Source organism: Acomys minous (genome assembly GCF_964271855.1).
Source record: "Acomys minous genome assembly, chromosome: 15".
Classification (NCBI taxonomy): Eukaryota; Metazoa; Chordata; class Mammalia; order Rodentia; family Muridae; genus Acomys; species Acomys minous.
In genome coordinates, this window is record NC_140497.1 from 101527802 (window position 1) to 101542293 (window position 14492).

Here is a 14492-nt window from a genome sequence, read left to right on the forward strand (position 1 = left end):
CCTCTGCCTCCCAGTGAAGAGACAGTTTCAGAAAACAGAACGTGCTCGGTGTGGAATCAACTGGTCCTGCGCCTGCGTGCACAAAACCAGGGGTCCACGCACAGCACACAAACTAGCATAAGTGATGCAAGCCAGTCAGCCCAACACCGGGGAGGCCGAGGCCGGAGGAGCAGAAGGTCAGGGTCCTTCTCTGCTGGTTAATGAGTCCGAGGCTAGCCTGGGCTATGTGAAACCCTCTCAAACGAAAAAGATAGGGCCCCTGACAGCTGGCAGCGCTGCCTGTTGGCACGCAGTGTGTGTCCTGGGTGCAGAATGTCGTGGGCGCACGCACCGTGAGTCCAGGAAACTGGTGCTTGCCCCGTGTGTCTGCAGATGGGAATCTCGATCCGCATCGGAGGTAGGCCAGGAACTAGTGGTCATGCTCCTGCCTCAGCTTCCCGATTACAGGAATGGCAGCTGCTGGAGCGTGTCCCTGGAGTGGGTGTCACTGCGGGAGGTAAGGTAGGCGATGCTAAGCGGCGCGCAGCCTGCCGGTGGGCAGTGCCGCCCCCCCTCCGCGGGCTCTGCGCGTGCGCGCTCCCAGCGCCGGGCCCACCCGCGCGCCCGCCGTCGCCGCTTTAAGAGAGGCGGGAGCGCGCGGCGGCGGCGGCGGCGCGCTTCCCGGAACAGCCCGCGGAGGGCAGCGCGGCGAGAACCCACCCGCGGCCGCAGCTCCCGCGCGGACATGGCCGCGGGGCCCCGGGCGCGGGCGGCGATGGCCACGCGCGCCTGACAGGTGCGGAGCATGTACGGCAAGGCGGGCAAGGGCTGCGCGCCCTCGGACGGCCAAGCGCGGGAGAAGTGAGTGCTTGGCGCGGGGGCCACGCGGGACTGGGGGGCCGTGGGGTCACGCGAGACCAAATCCGCGTGCTGGATTTTAGGGGGACACACGAGGTCCGGAGGGTTCCTGGAGTTACTGGGGACCAGAATGGTGCGGGATTGCAGGGGTACACATGAGATCAAGGGGCTCATTGGGGTCACGCGAGACCAGAAGGGTGTGTGATTGTAGGCGTGCGAGACCTCAGGGTGCGTGGGGTCACGGAAGACACAAAGGGCAGGACATAGTAAGTGCTCCGGTTCCAGGGGCTCAGTCACGTGAGATACAGAGGGTATAGGCATGAGGCTGCAGCGTAAGAGATCCAAGGAGGCTTAGTAGGGTCTCAGGATACCTGAGGGGACAGCAGATCAAGGGGTCAAACAGGACCCAAGGGGGTGTCGGGGTCACACGGCAGTGGTTGGGGTGCCGGGTCAAGGAGCTATGAGCTGTAAGGAGTCTGTGGTATACCAGACGTGGGATTTGAGTGGTCACAGGATGCCCAGGGCAGGCAGAGCCTCCGAGGTGTGCGCGGCCCCAGTGGTTCTAGGGTCACACAGACCTGACAGGTGTGAGCTTTAAGTGTGTGCTGTGACACCACGGGGCTCAGAGTCCCATGTATACAAGCCCAAAGCTTGAGATTTGAATCTGGACATGCGGGGTCTATTGTGGCTGCAGATTTGAGGAGGTTGTGTGGGACCCTAATGCTATGTGAGGTGTTGGGGTTCCAGAGGTTTGTACGGACACGCGTGTGACCCAACCTGGACTCCATTGTTCCTTGTGAGCACAAGGCCAGGAGGAGAGGTACAGCTTTGGGCTGGCGTCTGACCATGTGGTCCTGGGCCATCACCCAGGAGTCCCAGGTGAGCCATCTGCCTCTCAACGCCCTGCACTGAAGGTGCAGGAGGAGCGGCCAGGGTGGAGAGCCTGCGGCCACCCTAGCGCCCAGTGAGCACCCCCATCTGGGCGGGCCTGCCTTTCCTGGGTGCCCATGCAGGGGAGTGGGTGAAGATGGGACCATTTGAAGTGTGTGGGGAGCCGACCACTTACTTTTGAGGTGTAGTGAGAGCGGAGGCCAGGGTTGTGGGAAAGCCTGCGCGGGCACATAGCTCGCTGCCTAGAAGCTGGGCTGCCCAGCGCAGCCCTGGGTACAGGACAGATCACCTGGCCTAGAGAAGTCTGGGCCGCTGGGATGCCACGCAAGGCAGGCCCCTCAGTTAGGCTGTATTTGTGGTGAGTTAACTCAACGACTTTTCCTGGCATGGGGCTGCTGCCCACGTGGGAATAGGACTGGCTGGGTCCTTGACACTCGCTGAGTCCCCAGCCTGGGGAATGGCTCACATAGCAGTGCTGTGCTAAGGTGTGTGTGTGTGTGTGTGTGTGTGTGTGTGTGTGTGTGTGTGTATTGGGTGTGGGGATATGAGGACTTGGGGCCTATCTGAGAGGAAGCTCCCATCCCAGAGGCAGCAAAGCACCAGTGGGGACCACCAGGAACCCCAGGGTAGGGTGGGAGGGTGAGGGTGACGGGAGCGTATGTGCAAAGGCCCTGTGGTAGGAGCAGACGGAGCGCGGCTGGGCCAGGGACTGGCAGAGATCCTGAGACTGGTGTGGCCACAGGGAGGCCTGGGTTTCTGAAAGTGCATACAGGAGGCCGAGGCAGGAGGGTCTCCCGTCCAAGCCCAGCTCCTTAGCAACACCTTGTCTGAAAAGCGCATGTACGTGTTGCACTCACAGAGAACCGGAAAGAGACCAACTAGGCCTGGGACGACAGCGAGTGGGCGGGAGGCCTGTGTGGGAGCCGATCCTGGTACATGAGGCCCCGCGACTCAGGCCTCCTCTCGGCACTATGGCTGGGGTGGGGTTCATCCCAAAGAGAGGCTGGGCTGGTGGCCCTGCCTCAGTTTCCTCACTGCAGCTTGGTCTGCTGACCTTTCTGGGTTCAGGACCTCCAACTCCAGTGTCAGTGACTGGCTGACCCAGCCTTGCTTTTCTCTTCTGAGAAGTGGAGTGAGGGGGTCACCCTGCCTGGACCCTGGCCTCAGTGGCTTGTGGCCTCCACCTTCCTAGCCAGCTAGTGCTCTGTCCCCTGAGCAACTAGTACCTGGCAGGCCTGTATGGCTAGGCCTGGGCAGCCAGCTGCAGGAAGGGGCAGTGCTCTCCCTGCTAGGTGCCCACCTGCTGGGTGCCCACCTGCTGGGTGCCCACCTGCTGGGTGCCCACCTACTGGGTGCACCACCTACTGGGTGCCCACCTGCTGGGTGCACCACCTACTGGGTGCACCACCTGCTGGGTGCCCACCTGCTGGGTGCCCACCTACTGGGTGCACCACCTGCTGGGTGCCCACCTGCTGGGTGCACCACCTACTGGGTGCACCACCTACTGGGTGCCCACCTGCTGGGTGCACCACCTACTGGGTGCACCACCTGCTGGGTGCCCACCTACTGGGTGCCCACCTACTGGGTGCCCACCTGCTGGGTGCCCACCTGCATCTGGGTGCCAGGGATAAGGCCAGGTGGGGCCTGAGTGGAGCTTTGGCCATGGGCACGTGTCCGTCTGGTCTGGTGCTGTCCAGCAGTTGAGGCGGCTTCTCTGAACAGCCTTCAGGGTGGCACAGGACAGCCACCTTCCCCTGGACATTGGTGATAAGATGTTAAGGCCCTCACCTAGGGAGGAAGGACCATGGGTGACAGAGTCACTGGAAGGCTGTGGCAGGATCTGGTGACAGGCTAGGCAGTGACTGGAGTGCGACTGTTGGCTCCCAGCGGCCTGTCTGAGGGGCGCTGGCAGGGGTGGCCTTTACAGTAATTTCCCATAATTATGGTGGCAGCGGCTGTGATGTTTTGGGCCACAGGAGCCAGCTAGGGAGCTGTCAGTGCTGCCTAGGCCCGGCCTGAGCTCTGAGCCCCTCGGCCCTTCTAGCAGGAAAGGCACTGAGCGTGCTCTGGCCTCTCACGATCCCTCTGTCCGCTTACTTTTGGCTACGGGGGAGTTGGGGCCTCTCTGGGGCTGGGCTGACCCAAGACAGTGAGTCAGTGGGTGGAGTCTCAGAATCTCTGTCTGGGGCGCGGGGTGGGGGTGGGGGTGGGCGGACAACCCCTGCCTTCAGAGACAATAGGATGAGTGAGTGGGGCTTGGGCAGACTTGGGTATGGCAGGAGCACCTCAGACCTTTGACCCTGGAGTCAAGGGGCACAGCCTGGGTAAAGGCCCTGAGGTGGGAGGCAGGGGGAGCCAAGGGAGGAGCCGACCACAAGGCCGGGAGCAACAGCTGCAGGGGAAGGGGTGCAGGCAGATCTGAGACGTGATGGGAGAGGGGACAGTTGAGCACCCGTAGACCTGGCCTTGCTGCTTCCCTCCCAACCTCCTCTTGGCTGGGTCCATGGGGTCTCCCCCTTGTGTCCGCCTCGTGACTGGGGTGCTGGTGGGAGCCTGCTCACCCTGTGACACGCAATCCCTCAATTTCCCTGGGATATAGGGAAGTTTCCAGTGACGGCCGGGGGCCCAAGGATGAAAAGACCAGGAGGAGGGGGCAGGAAGGCTGAGGACAGGCTACTGATGGGTGGGCTGTGGGAAGGAGGGTGGAGAAAAACGTCAAGGAGTGACCGTCCAGGTATCACTGAGCTGTCGCTTCAGTCCTCAGCCCTTTCTGGCCCCAGCTCAGTCTCTAACCACAGAATGGTAGGCATAGGCGGCCACAGCTGCTTCTTGGCTGTCAGGAGGGGGACAGGGCTGGGACGCCACCCTGGCCATGCCGCCAGCCCACACCGATGGCTTGGCTCTGTGAAATGCTTAACTGCCTGGTGCGAGTCAGAATCTGGGGGTCCAGGGTGGTCACCGTGGGGTGATACGGTAGCTGTCACAGCTCCTGTGTTACAAGTTGCAAGCGTGGCCCTCATCCTAGGCCAGCCCACCTTGGTCCTTGTTGGCCATCTCAGTCCTTCCTTGGTCTGCTTGTGTGTGTCTCCGTGAGGACATGGACCTGGGAGGATGGCGGTGTGCTGCTGCCCAAGGAGGACGGACCAGTGCACGGGTGGGTGGGTACACGGGTGGGCGGGCAGGTGAGCGGGTGAGCAGACAGGTGGATGGATGGATGGACAAATGGATAGATGGTGGGTGGATGGATGGGTTAGGTTGGTGGGTAGATGGATGGATGGATGGACAGACGGACGGATGAAGAATATCAAGGGGTTCGGCTAGGGGTATCAGGTCCCTGTATTCCCAACTGTGTCGTGGGCAGAAAGGCCAGTGGGAAGCACACTGGGATGTGGGGAGGAGCAGCTGGGGGGCGGTGGGGGGGTTCAAAGGCAGGTTATTTTAGGGTGAAGCCCTCAGCCAGGGAGGGTGGGACCAGAGCAGCTGTGGGGAGCCCTGGAGCCCCACAGGCTTGCTTCTCCAGCACCTGGCATGTCCCTTTATCCTCATGTCCCTGTTTGGAATGGTAGGGCAGTGGGGGACACCCAGAGGACACACGTGAGCTAGAAGGGCCAGTGCCCAGGGAGTGGGTGACCTAGGGACAGGTAGCTGCTGTGAGGGAGGCTGGCAGAGTGGGATGGCCTAGCCCACCCTGTTGTCTCATGGCAGTGGGCTTCCAGAAGGCTGTAGGCTCTGCTGTGACAAGGCACCGGTGTTAAGGCAGTGGCCCTATGGTGGGTGGGTGGCACTGTCAGCCACACCTCCGCCTCCCCACTCTCCATCCCCAGAGACACCGTTACTGTCTCCTTTATTAGTCTACAGGAAAGGAAGGTATGGCTACCACTGGATACCAAAGGAAGAAGATAGGGCCCTTGGGAGGGGCATACAGGTGGGGTATTGATGGGTGCGTAGGAGTTGGCTGGCCCAGATCAATGAGTTGCCGACGCTGTTTTCTGTGATTGGTAGAGCTCTAGTCCGGGGCAGTGAATGAAGCTTTGTGGATTTGATTGGCTGGGGAGCCTCGTGTTGGGCCAGGCTTTGTGGGCACGCCCCCCGCCCCCCAGCCTGAACCCATTTGCCTGCCCTGCCTGTAGGCTCGCGCTGTATGTTTACGAGTACCTGCTGCATGTGGGGGCACAGAAGTCGGCACAGACCTTCCTGTCTGAGGTGAGTGAGCATCTGGCCACCCCACGCCGTCCTGAGTGGCACAGCTTGTCCTTGGCAGGGTTGGTGGATCCCTCCAGGGTGCCTGCCCCTCACTCCGCCTCTCCCCGTAGATCCGCTGGGAAAAGAACATCACACTGGGTGAGCCTCCTGGCTTCCTGCACTCCTGGTGGTGGTATGTGCCCGTGTGGGAGCGGGGGGGGGGGGTGGAGGGGAGGGGAGGAAATTCGGGGGTACGTGGGATCACCCTGTTCTTTCTGCCCACAGTGTCTTCTGGGACCTGTATTGTGCGGCACCAGACCGCCGAGAGGCCTGTGAGCACCCCAGCGAGGCCAAAGTCTTCCAGGACTACGTGAGTCTACAGGGTTCGGGAGTCTGGACCACTCTCTCTCTGTAGACCAGGCTGGCCTCGAACTCACAACGATCCACCTGCCTCTGCCTCCTTAGTGCTGGGATTAAAGGCGTGTGTCACCACGCCCTGACTTACTATGTTTTAAAGTGCTTTCTATTTCTTGTGTTTGAGCATTTGGCTGGCATTCGTCTGTGTGCCACGTGCGTGCCTGGTGCATTCTGGAAGGCTAGAAGAGAACATCAGATCCCCTGGAACTGGAGTTAGAGAGGGTTGTGGGCCGCCATGTGGGTGCTGGGAACTGAATCCCAATCCTCGGGAAGAGCAGCCAGTGTTCTTAGCGCCCCCCCTCCCCCAGCCATCTAACCAGCCGCCTGGCTTGTTTTGTCTTGTTTTACTTCAGATGGTCTCACGGAGTAGTCCTGGTTAGCCTGGAACTCCTATGTACACCAGGCTGGCCTAGACTCACAGAGATCTCTCTGCCTCCGACTCTGGAGAATGGAGTTAAAGGCGTAGCCACTTTCTGGCCTCAGTTTCCCTCTGCAGAGTGGGCGCCAGGCAGCCCCTGGTCCGCGACTCGCCTTCCCCCCCACTCACCCCCCACCCCCGCTCCCCGCAGTCCGAGGCGCCGGTTGCCATGACAGCATGGGCGTCGGGAGGGCATGGCCAAAGCAATCTGGTCCTAGGCGCCCCGCGCCTCAGGCCCCGACCTTGGCGTCTCCTGGAAACGCTAGCGCGCCCTGCCCGTCGTCATGGTAACGCGGGCGCCGGCGCCGCTGTGGGATGATTGACGGGGCGGGGGCGGGGAGAGTTCCCGCTCAGGCTGCCCTCCCGCAGAGCTGGGCTGGTCTGCACCGAGGGGCCTGGTGTTTGGGACTGGGGATAGGCCAGGCGTGCGTGGGGGGCCTTTGGCCACGCATGACGTCGTCTAAATCCTTCGGGATTACAGTTATTTCAGGGGCCCTTGCCAGAGCGCTTTCGCTGTAGGCTCCTGTCATTTATTTCCCGGAGCTAGGCCAAGAGTCTCAACTAGAGTGCTTGCAGCGACCTCTGAGAGTGACAAGAAAAGGCCACTAGGGACCTGGCTCTAAACTATGGAGCCGCTGTTCCCAGAGATCAAGCCAGGAGTCTCTAGAGCCCTAAGCATTCCTGGGCTAGCCAGCGCAGCATCAGGGACACATCCTCATCCTGGGAAGACAGTGAGAGGAGGGGGTCAGCAGACAGGGCCCCTTCGCACTCACTCCTGCTTCCAGTCCTGTGGTCGCCAGAATGGGGGCGGGCAGCGGAAGTGGCCTGTCAAGCCTGGCCCTTGACCATCTGTGGAGGCTTGGGGGCTGGGGACCCTACCCAGAGCCCTGCGCCTCCCTCCTGGAGGGGTGGGTCAGCGTCTACAGTGGGGGACAAGGAAGGAGGGGGCCCTTGGGGCAAGGACTGGCTTCGTATCTTTGGGTTGTGGGTCTGCAGAGAGGAAGGGCAGCCCTGCTCAGGAAGTCACCTGTTGTGGCTCTCCCCATCGTGTGTCTCCTTGCAGAGTGCAGCAGCAGCCCCCAGCCCGGTGATGGGCGTCATGGCCCCTAATGATGCAATGGCGGCAGGTCCAATGGCACCAGGCTTCTTTCAGGTATGGCTGCCTGGGGGCTCCTTTGTCCCCACAGCTGAGGTGGGAGTAAGCTGCAGACTTCAGTGGAAAGGCTGTCACCACGGTGGGTGTGCATATGTGTGCACCTTGTCATAGCCAGTGACAGGCATGGGTGTGTATTCCCTGTGATGCCTCGTTCAAGCTCACTAGCTTCCCCCCCCCCCTTCCTCTGGGACAAGATGTCCGACCGTCCCGTGTCTCCCACAGCCAGGTGTGGCCCTCACGTGCTGGTCCCTTAAGCTGCTCGCTCCACCCGCAGCAGTGCCAGCTGGCTGTGGTCTGTAGGCTGGCTCTGCAGCAGGGGACTAGTAAGGTTGGAGGAGCCCCCCAGCTCATCACCCCGCCTCCGGACACAGCAAGAACAGGGTTTCGTTAGGGCAAATACAGGTTGAAGGGTACTGAGTCCCACCCACCTTTTCCAGCCCTTCATGTCACCACGGTTCCCAGGGAGTGCGCGGCCAACACTAAGGATGCCAGGCCAGGTGAGAGAGGGGCGGTGGTTGGGGGGAGGAGGTGTGCAAGGAGCGGGAGCTGGGGGGGTGTTGTCCCCTAACTAGGTACTGTGTCCCGCGCCACAGCCTCCCGTGGGCCTCCCTGGCTCCCAGCCCCCCATCCCAGGTGCCATGGACCCCATCCCACGTGCACAGGGTGAGTAACAGGGACACTCCAGCTGCTGTTCCGTAGGACCCCGTCCCCTCTTGCAGCCCCTCTTTGGTGTGGTGTCCATGCCTGGGCCCAAGTCTGAGCCCTCTTCCTTGTGTTTCTGCGCAGGGCACCCCAGCCTGGGAGGCCCCATGCAGAGAGTGACACCTCCAAGGGGTGTGGCCAGTGTTGGGCCCCAGGTAAGGGGTGGCCCAAACTATAGGAGGGGGGTTGGAGCGGGGGGGGGGGGGGCAGAAAGGCCACACCCTGGGTTCTAACTAACCCTTCGCCTCCACAGGGATATGGAGCTGGCATGCGGCCCCCACCTAATTCTCTTGCCACCAGCCAGGTCCTGCCATCCATGAACATGTAAGGAAGGCCCCAGAGGACTCTCAGGCTTGCGGTCACCCAGCTAGACCCCACTTCAGAGGCAGGCTATGTGTCAGGGACAACCTGCTTATTCCACCGTTTGGAGGGGGAAACTGAGGCCAAACGTGCCACTTAGCCCTAGGGAGTGACGGGGTTTCCGGTCCCAGAGTGCCTGGCCTGCTGCAGCGCCCCCATCTCTTCCAGGGGTCCGGGGGTGCGTGGCCCGTGGGCCAGTCCCAGCGGTAACTCGGTGAGTGGAAAGGCAGGGTGAACCGGGGAAGGAGGCCCCGGGGCCGCTGCCTGCCACTGACTGCTCACAGTTGTCCCTGCCTGTTCCCAGATCCCGTACTCTTCCTCATCTCCAGGCAGCTACACGGTGAGTCCCTGCTCGTGCTCGGCTGGGCCCGCAGGGTACAGGCTGGAGAAACCCTGCCTCACAGTCTCCATGTCTCCATTCAGGGACCCGCAGGAGGAGGCGGTGCCCCCGGAACACCCATCATGCCCAGCCCTGGGGGTAAGGAGCATGCGGGTTGGGGTGGGAGGGCTCCCCCATTCCACACACCCACCCACCTAGCCCCTTCTGTCTCCCCAGACTCCACCAACTCCAGCGAGAACATGTACACCATCATGAACCCCATCGGGCCGGGCGCCGGCAGGGCTAACGTGAGTGGGGGCCGGTGCGCCTCACCCGACGGGGACCCCGCGGGGGGCGGCCGGCCCGAGCCCCACGCTGCCCTGTGCCCGCAGTTCCCGCTCGGCCCCGGCCCGGAGGGCCCGATGGCCTCAATGAGTACGATGGAGCCGCACCACGTGAACGGATCCCTGGGTGAGTGGCCTGGCGCCACCTAGCGGCTTAACGGGCGGGCACGCTGACCGTCCCCACCCCCCAGACCAGAGGCTACGAGGGTCGCCGGCGCCTACACCGGCTAACTGCCATTAATTCCACGCCACGGGGAGGGAGCGGCTCTGAGAGACCCGGGTCCCCAAGTTCTCGGGTGTTCCGTGGGTGCAGCTCTCCTGAGTCAGCCGCCTCTCTCTGCAGGCTCTGGCGACATGGACGGGCTGCCGAAGGTGAGGTCCTGCACGCTGGGTGGGGGTGGGGGGCAGTGGCCTGGGGCAGGGGACCCACGCCCTGACCGGCGCCGCCTCCAGAACTCCCCCGGTGCCGTGGGCGGCCTGAGCAACGCCCCGGGGACCCCGCGCGACGACGGCGAGATGGCGGCCGCCGGGACCTTCCTGCACCCGTTCCCGAGCGAAAGCGTAAGCGCCTGCGTCGACTCCCCACCCGCGGCCGCGGCGGGCCGGAGGGGCCTGGCGGGCCGACCCCGGAGGGGCGGCCGCGGGGCCAGAGCAAGACCGTGACCGCGGCGGGCCAGGTGGGGGGGCGGCCGCGGCACCTTCCCCTCCTCCCCACCCTCCCCGGGTTCTCCTTGTCTCCGGGAGGGCGGGCCCCAGCCTCGGCCGGAGCTGAGCCGCGCCCCGCGCGCCGCCCTCTCTCCGCAGTACTCCCCCGGCATGACCATGAGCGTGTGATAGCCCCGGCCTGAGCCCAATGTCCTGCTGGGGAGGTTTCGGGTCACTCCCCTGCCACCCGGACTCCTGGCCAGCCCAGCCTGGACGGCCGGCAGGGCCCCCACGAACGACTTTTCCATTTTCTAAACACACACACATCACACACAGACACGCAAGGACCTCAGAAAAGTGCGGGCCTTCGGACCTGTGTGCTGTCACAGGACTGGGGTTGGGAGCAGGGGCACTGCCAATAAACGCCGTTCAGTTTTGTCTTTTTGGTACTGCTGGTGTCCCTCACTTGGCCTCTAACAAGGCTTCGATCCCTAGCGAGATGGGAACGGGTGGGGGTGAAACTGGGAGCCCACCACTCCAGAACCCAAGCCCTGGCACCGGGGAGGCAGAGGCAAGTGGATGAGTTTGAGGCCAGCCAAGGCTGCATACTGAGACCCTGTAAAAAGCCACAAGGAGCCTTGCCTGATGGGGACGCTTTATTGTCTTCAGCGAGGTCTGGTGTACAGTGGGGTGAGAGGGGGTGGGAAACAGAAGGGTCCCTTGATTTAAGCAGTGGACACCTCTGGTGTCGGTGCCTGCGGGTGCCCATTGGCATCCCCGGTGCAGCCATTGGTGACAGCAGGCGTGGGCTCTTTCTTACAAGGCAGCGGGCTGGTGACTGCCGTCTCCCCTGGCTTGACGCCCTCGCACTGACGCGCCATCTTGTGCTCTAACAGCATGTGGTTCTGGGGCGGAAGGCCCACACAGGCCCTGCGGGGACAGCGCGGGCTCAGCAGGGCCACCCCACAAACTGTCCTGCCAGCCCCAAGCCCCACCCTCCATCAGGCACACCTGAGAATGTTCTCGATACAGCTGCGCTGGCGGAAGAGCGCGTTCACCACGGGGCTGCCAGGGGGCACGAGCGGAGCCTTGAAGAGGAAGCTGAGCACGGACAGCACGGGATGGAAGCCCTGAGGCTCGGGGTCCGAGTCAGTGCAGAAGCTCACACGCTGACACAGCTCTGTGAGCAGCACTAGGTCCAGCATGATGGGCGCGGCCAGGAGCGAGTCCTGGATGGGGGAGGGGGGGTTGGTGCAATCAAGGTCTGAGGGCTCAACGCCCACCCTGCGCGCCCACCCCCTCCCTCTCCACACCCGGTCCCACCCACCACACCTCACAAGTGTTATGGAGCACCAGGGTGTTGGTCCCACCCAGCATCAGCTCTGAGGTGTACTCGTCCAGGGCGCGCTTGCTGTCACCCACATAGGGCACGTATTTGATCACCACCTGCGGAGATTTCATCAGGTCACGCAGCCTCACCAACGCGCGTCAGCCCACCCCTTGCCCGCGCCCGAAACCCCGGGACGCACGCAGTGGTCGGGCTCTTCTCCGGGGGCATAGAGTACATGGTTGCTCTGAACCATGTCATCCACCACGCTGCTCTTCGACACCTCCTTGGAACGGAACTGCTGCGGGGCAGATAGGTTCTGCCCGTCGTTGTTGCCGAGGTGGTTATAGCTCACGATGGACATGGTCTGTGTGGTTGGAGACACAGTGGATGCACGTGGGCCCAGCTCTGCAGTACCCTCACCAGCCTGGGGTCCTGGTCTCCTTCCTCCCAACACCTCTCGAAGCCCACAGATACCTTGAGGCCAGAGCCGATGAGGAAGTCCACCAGAACAGACTTGACCTTCGTCTGCCCTGACTTGAAGTCATCGCCACCCACAAACACATGGCGCTGGGAAGCCAGCTCCAGGGCACCGGGCACCAGTGTGTTCTGAGGGGACCCATTGAGGAAGGCGCAGCCTTCCAGGATGCTGGCCACAGCAAAAAGTGTGGATGGTGACACCTCCAGGCCAAGCTGAGGGCAGAGAGGCAGTCAGCCAAAGATCCATCTGAAATGGCCCTGACCTCCAAGAATCCAGGGCAAGCACCCACCTGGATAGTGCGCAGCAAGTTTTCGGCTGTGTCGTTTCGACCCGGGACCACCTCGCAGAAGCGCTCCGTGTTGGCTGTCCACAGCACGATGACCTTGTCCAATCCTGCCCTGGACCGGAAGTCTCGAATGTCCTTTCTGATCTGCTCCAGCTGGGAAGGGGGGAAGATTTGGCAGAGGTTGACCAAGGTGTCCAGAGGCTTGGGGAACTCGTTACCCAAGAAGGGGTGGGTGTGTGTGGGTGTGTGTTGGGGTGGGTTATGTAGCCAAAGGGAGGGACCAAGTGGCAACTTGACAGTGAGCCCTGGGAAGAGGATTTGACCCCACCTGCTGCGCGCGTGTGCCAGGGATGAGATTGTCCGCACGTGCTGTCTGGTTGGCAGCGATGAACTCGGGAATGTAGACCGAGGGCCGTGGGCGCATGCTCTCCATGTGGGGCCACAGCTGCTCCTGTAGACTGCAGTCCAGGACCTGCGCGCGCTGCATTGCCTTGGCCAGGTTCAGCGATGAGATGTCCCAGCCTGGGTTGTGGGGACTGTTACACTGGATCCATCCGGGATCCCGGAACCTCCCATACCTACCCCGACCCCGCACCGAGGCTTCACCCACCGTCAAACACCAGATCGTTGGGGGCCACCATGGGTAGCAGCGCATTAAAGGGCACAAACACCTCCTGGCCGTTGCCATCCAGACCCAAGTTCAGGGTGCCCGCCTGGGTCAACGAGCCATAATAGTTTGCCTCCTGGGGGGACCACAAGCGGGGTAGGGTGTTAAGAGGCGTGGAGCCGGGAAGGGCGCGCGAGAACCACTACCCCACAGGCCACGCCCCCATCTCTGCGAGAGCCGCGTGGGGGGGGGGGATCACGTTACCCACATCGCCTCACCCGGCCCCGCCCCTCCCTCGGGGTCCTTCCCAACCTCTCACCCGCAGCCACAGCCCCCACCTTGCGACCCGTGCGCGTGGGCCAGGTCAGGCGCAGCCGGTTGGCCAGGACGGCCGCGGTGAGCGTGGAGCCGTTGTTCCCACCCCAGCCGACCAGCATGACCCCGAGCCGGGGCACCTGCCGGGCGGTGCGGAAGGTGAAGCGCGTAGCCGTGGGCTGCACCTAAGGACGGGAGGGAGAGTGAGTCGCGGGGCCTCGGGACTCCCGGTGGCCGCCGCCGCCCGCGCCCCGCGCGCACCCGCAGCACGCCGCCCTCCCGGCTGACGCGCGTCGTCCGGTACTCGTAGCGCGATTCGATGGCCTCGGGGGTGTAGACCACGTCGGGGCTGTCCACCAGGATCTCGGCGACGGGCTCCATCGCGGCGAGCTGCGGGCCAGAGCGGGTGAGCGCGGGATCCCCGCCCAGGAGCCCGCCCTATGCCCTAGGACAGGACCACACTCACCGTCGCAGAGTCGGCTTGAACTGCGGCGGGGAGCAGCGCGGCCGTGGACGCGCGGGCAGTGGAGAAAAACCCCGAGACCACGCCCAGCCACGCCCACGAGGGGGCGTGGCTTGGAGGACCGGGTTCGAGGTGCTCCGGACCCAGATGGCCGGAAGCGCCGTGCGCATTGGCTCGCTGCGCACCCTTGTACTGCGCACGGCAGCCAATAAGCGACGGCCACCGCCGGGGAGGCGGGGTATAGGTTGTTGAGGAGCCTTTGGGGGGTCCCGGAACTGGGAACTAGGCAGAGCGCCTTGCCTGTCCCTCCCAACCCCCCAGCCCTGAGCACTGGGCTGCGTGGCCCGGCCTAGGGGAGGGGACAGGATGGCCAGACCAGCGCGGCCTCCCCCCCGGGCGGGCACAGCGATAAGGAACGTGGGAACCCGGCGGGCGGGCGGGCGGGCAAGCGGGGGAGGCGACCCCAGAACTTTCCAAAACAAGCGGCCTCCTCCTAGCGGAAACTTTCCACCGCTGGATCTGGGCCAAAAAGGTGGATTGTCCGCAGTATCTGCACCGGAGGGAGAGAGAGGCCACGAAGGAAGAGAAAGGGGCACTGAGCTCACCCGGGTGAAGAGACCTGGGCAGGGTTAGCAGAGGAGTGGGCTTTTGGGAAGGGTTTTGATGTTTGAAGAGGAGACTGTCAAGGGAAAACTACAGGCGGAGTCCACTGCATCCCCTAAAGTAAGACTCACGGAGAGGC

The 14492-nt window shown here is 63.2% G+C and overlaps 2 protein-coding genes across 6 annotated transcripts; one reads left to right on the forward strand and one right to left on the reverse strand.

Moving 5' to 3' along the window:
* Positions 1-639: 639 nt before the first annotated feature.
* On the forward strand, positions 640-10720 carry SSBP4 (single stranded DNA binding protein 4). Of its 4 annotated transcripts, none has more exons than XM_084759193.1 (17): positions 641-840; positions 5859-5931; positions 6042-6103; positions 6196-6280; positions 7809-7898; positions 8339-8398; positions 8495-8564; positions 8688-8758; positions 8857-8927; positions 9132-9177; positions 9268-9303; positions 9387-9441; positions 9520-9590; positions 9675-9753; positions 9970-9998; positions 10080-10303; positions 10431-10720. In XM_084759193.1, exons 1-16 carry the CDS (start codon positions 785-787, stop codon positions 10287-10289), a joined length of 1164 nt encoding a protein of 387 aa, XP_084615319.1. In that variant the 5' UTR covers positions 641-784; the 3' UTR covers positions 10290-10303; positions 10431-10720. The 4 variants fall into 4 exon arrangements, with proteins under 4 accessions (XP_084615317.1, XP_084615318.1, XP_084615319.1 ...); XM_084759194.1 differs by having other exon boundaries at positions 642-840; positions 10080-10187; XM_084759191.1 differs by having other exon boundaries at positions 640-840; positions 9520-9753.
* Positions 10721-10909: 189 nt separating this feature from the next.
* Positions 10910-13914, reverse strand: ISYNA1 (inositol-3-phosphate synthase 1). Of its 2 annotated transcripts, XM_084759176.1 has the most exons (11): positions 13754-13914; positions 13549-13677; positions 13311-13472; positions 12976-13108; positions 12694-12887; positions 12369-12518; positions 12076-12291; positions 11801-11965; positions 11604-11717; positions 11283-11500; positions 10910-11201 (listed from the first exon to the last, which is right to left on the reverse strand). In XM_084759176.1, exons 2-11 carry the CDS (start codon positions 13666-13668, stop codon positions 10997-10999), a joined length of 1677 nt encoding a protein of 558 aa, XP_084615302.1. In that variant the 5' UTR covers positions 13669-13677; positions 13754-13914; the 3' UTR covers positions 10910-10996. The 2 variants fall into 2 exon arrangements, with proteins under 2 accessions (XP_084615302.1, XP_084615301.1); XM_084759175.1 differs by lacking the exon at positions 13549-13677 and having other exon boundaries at positions 13754-13841.
* Between the last annotated feature and the right edge of the window lie 578 nt (positions 13915-14492).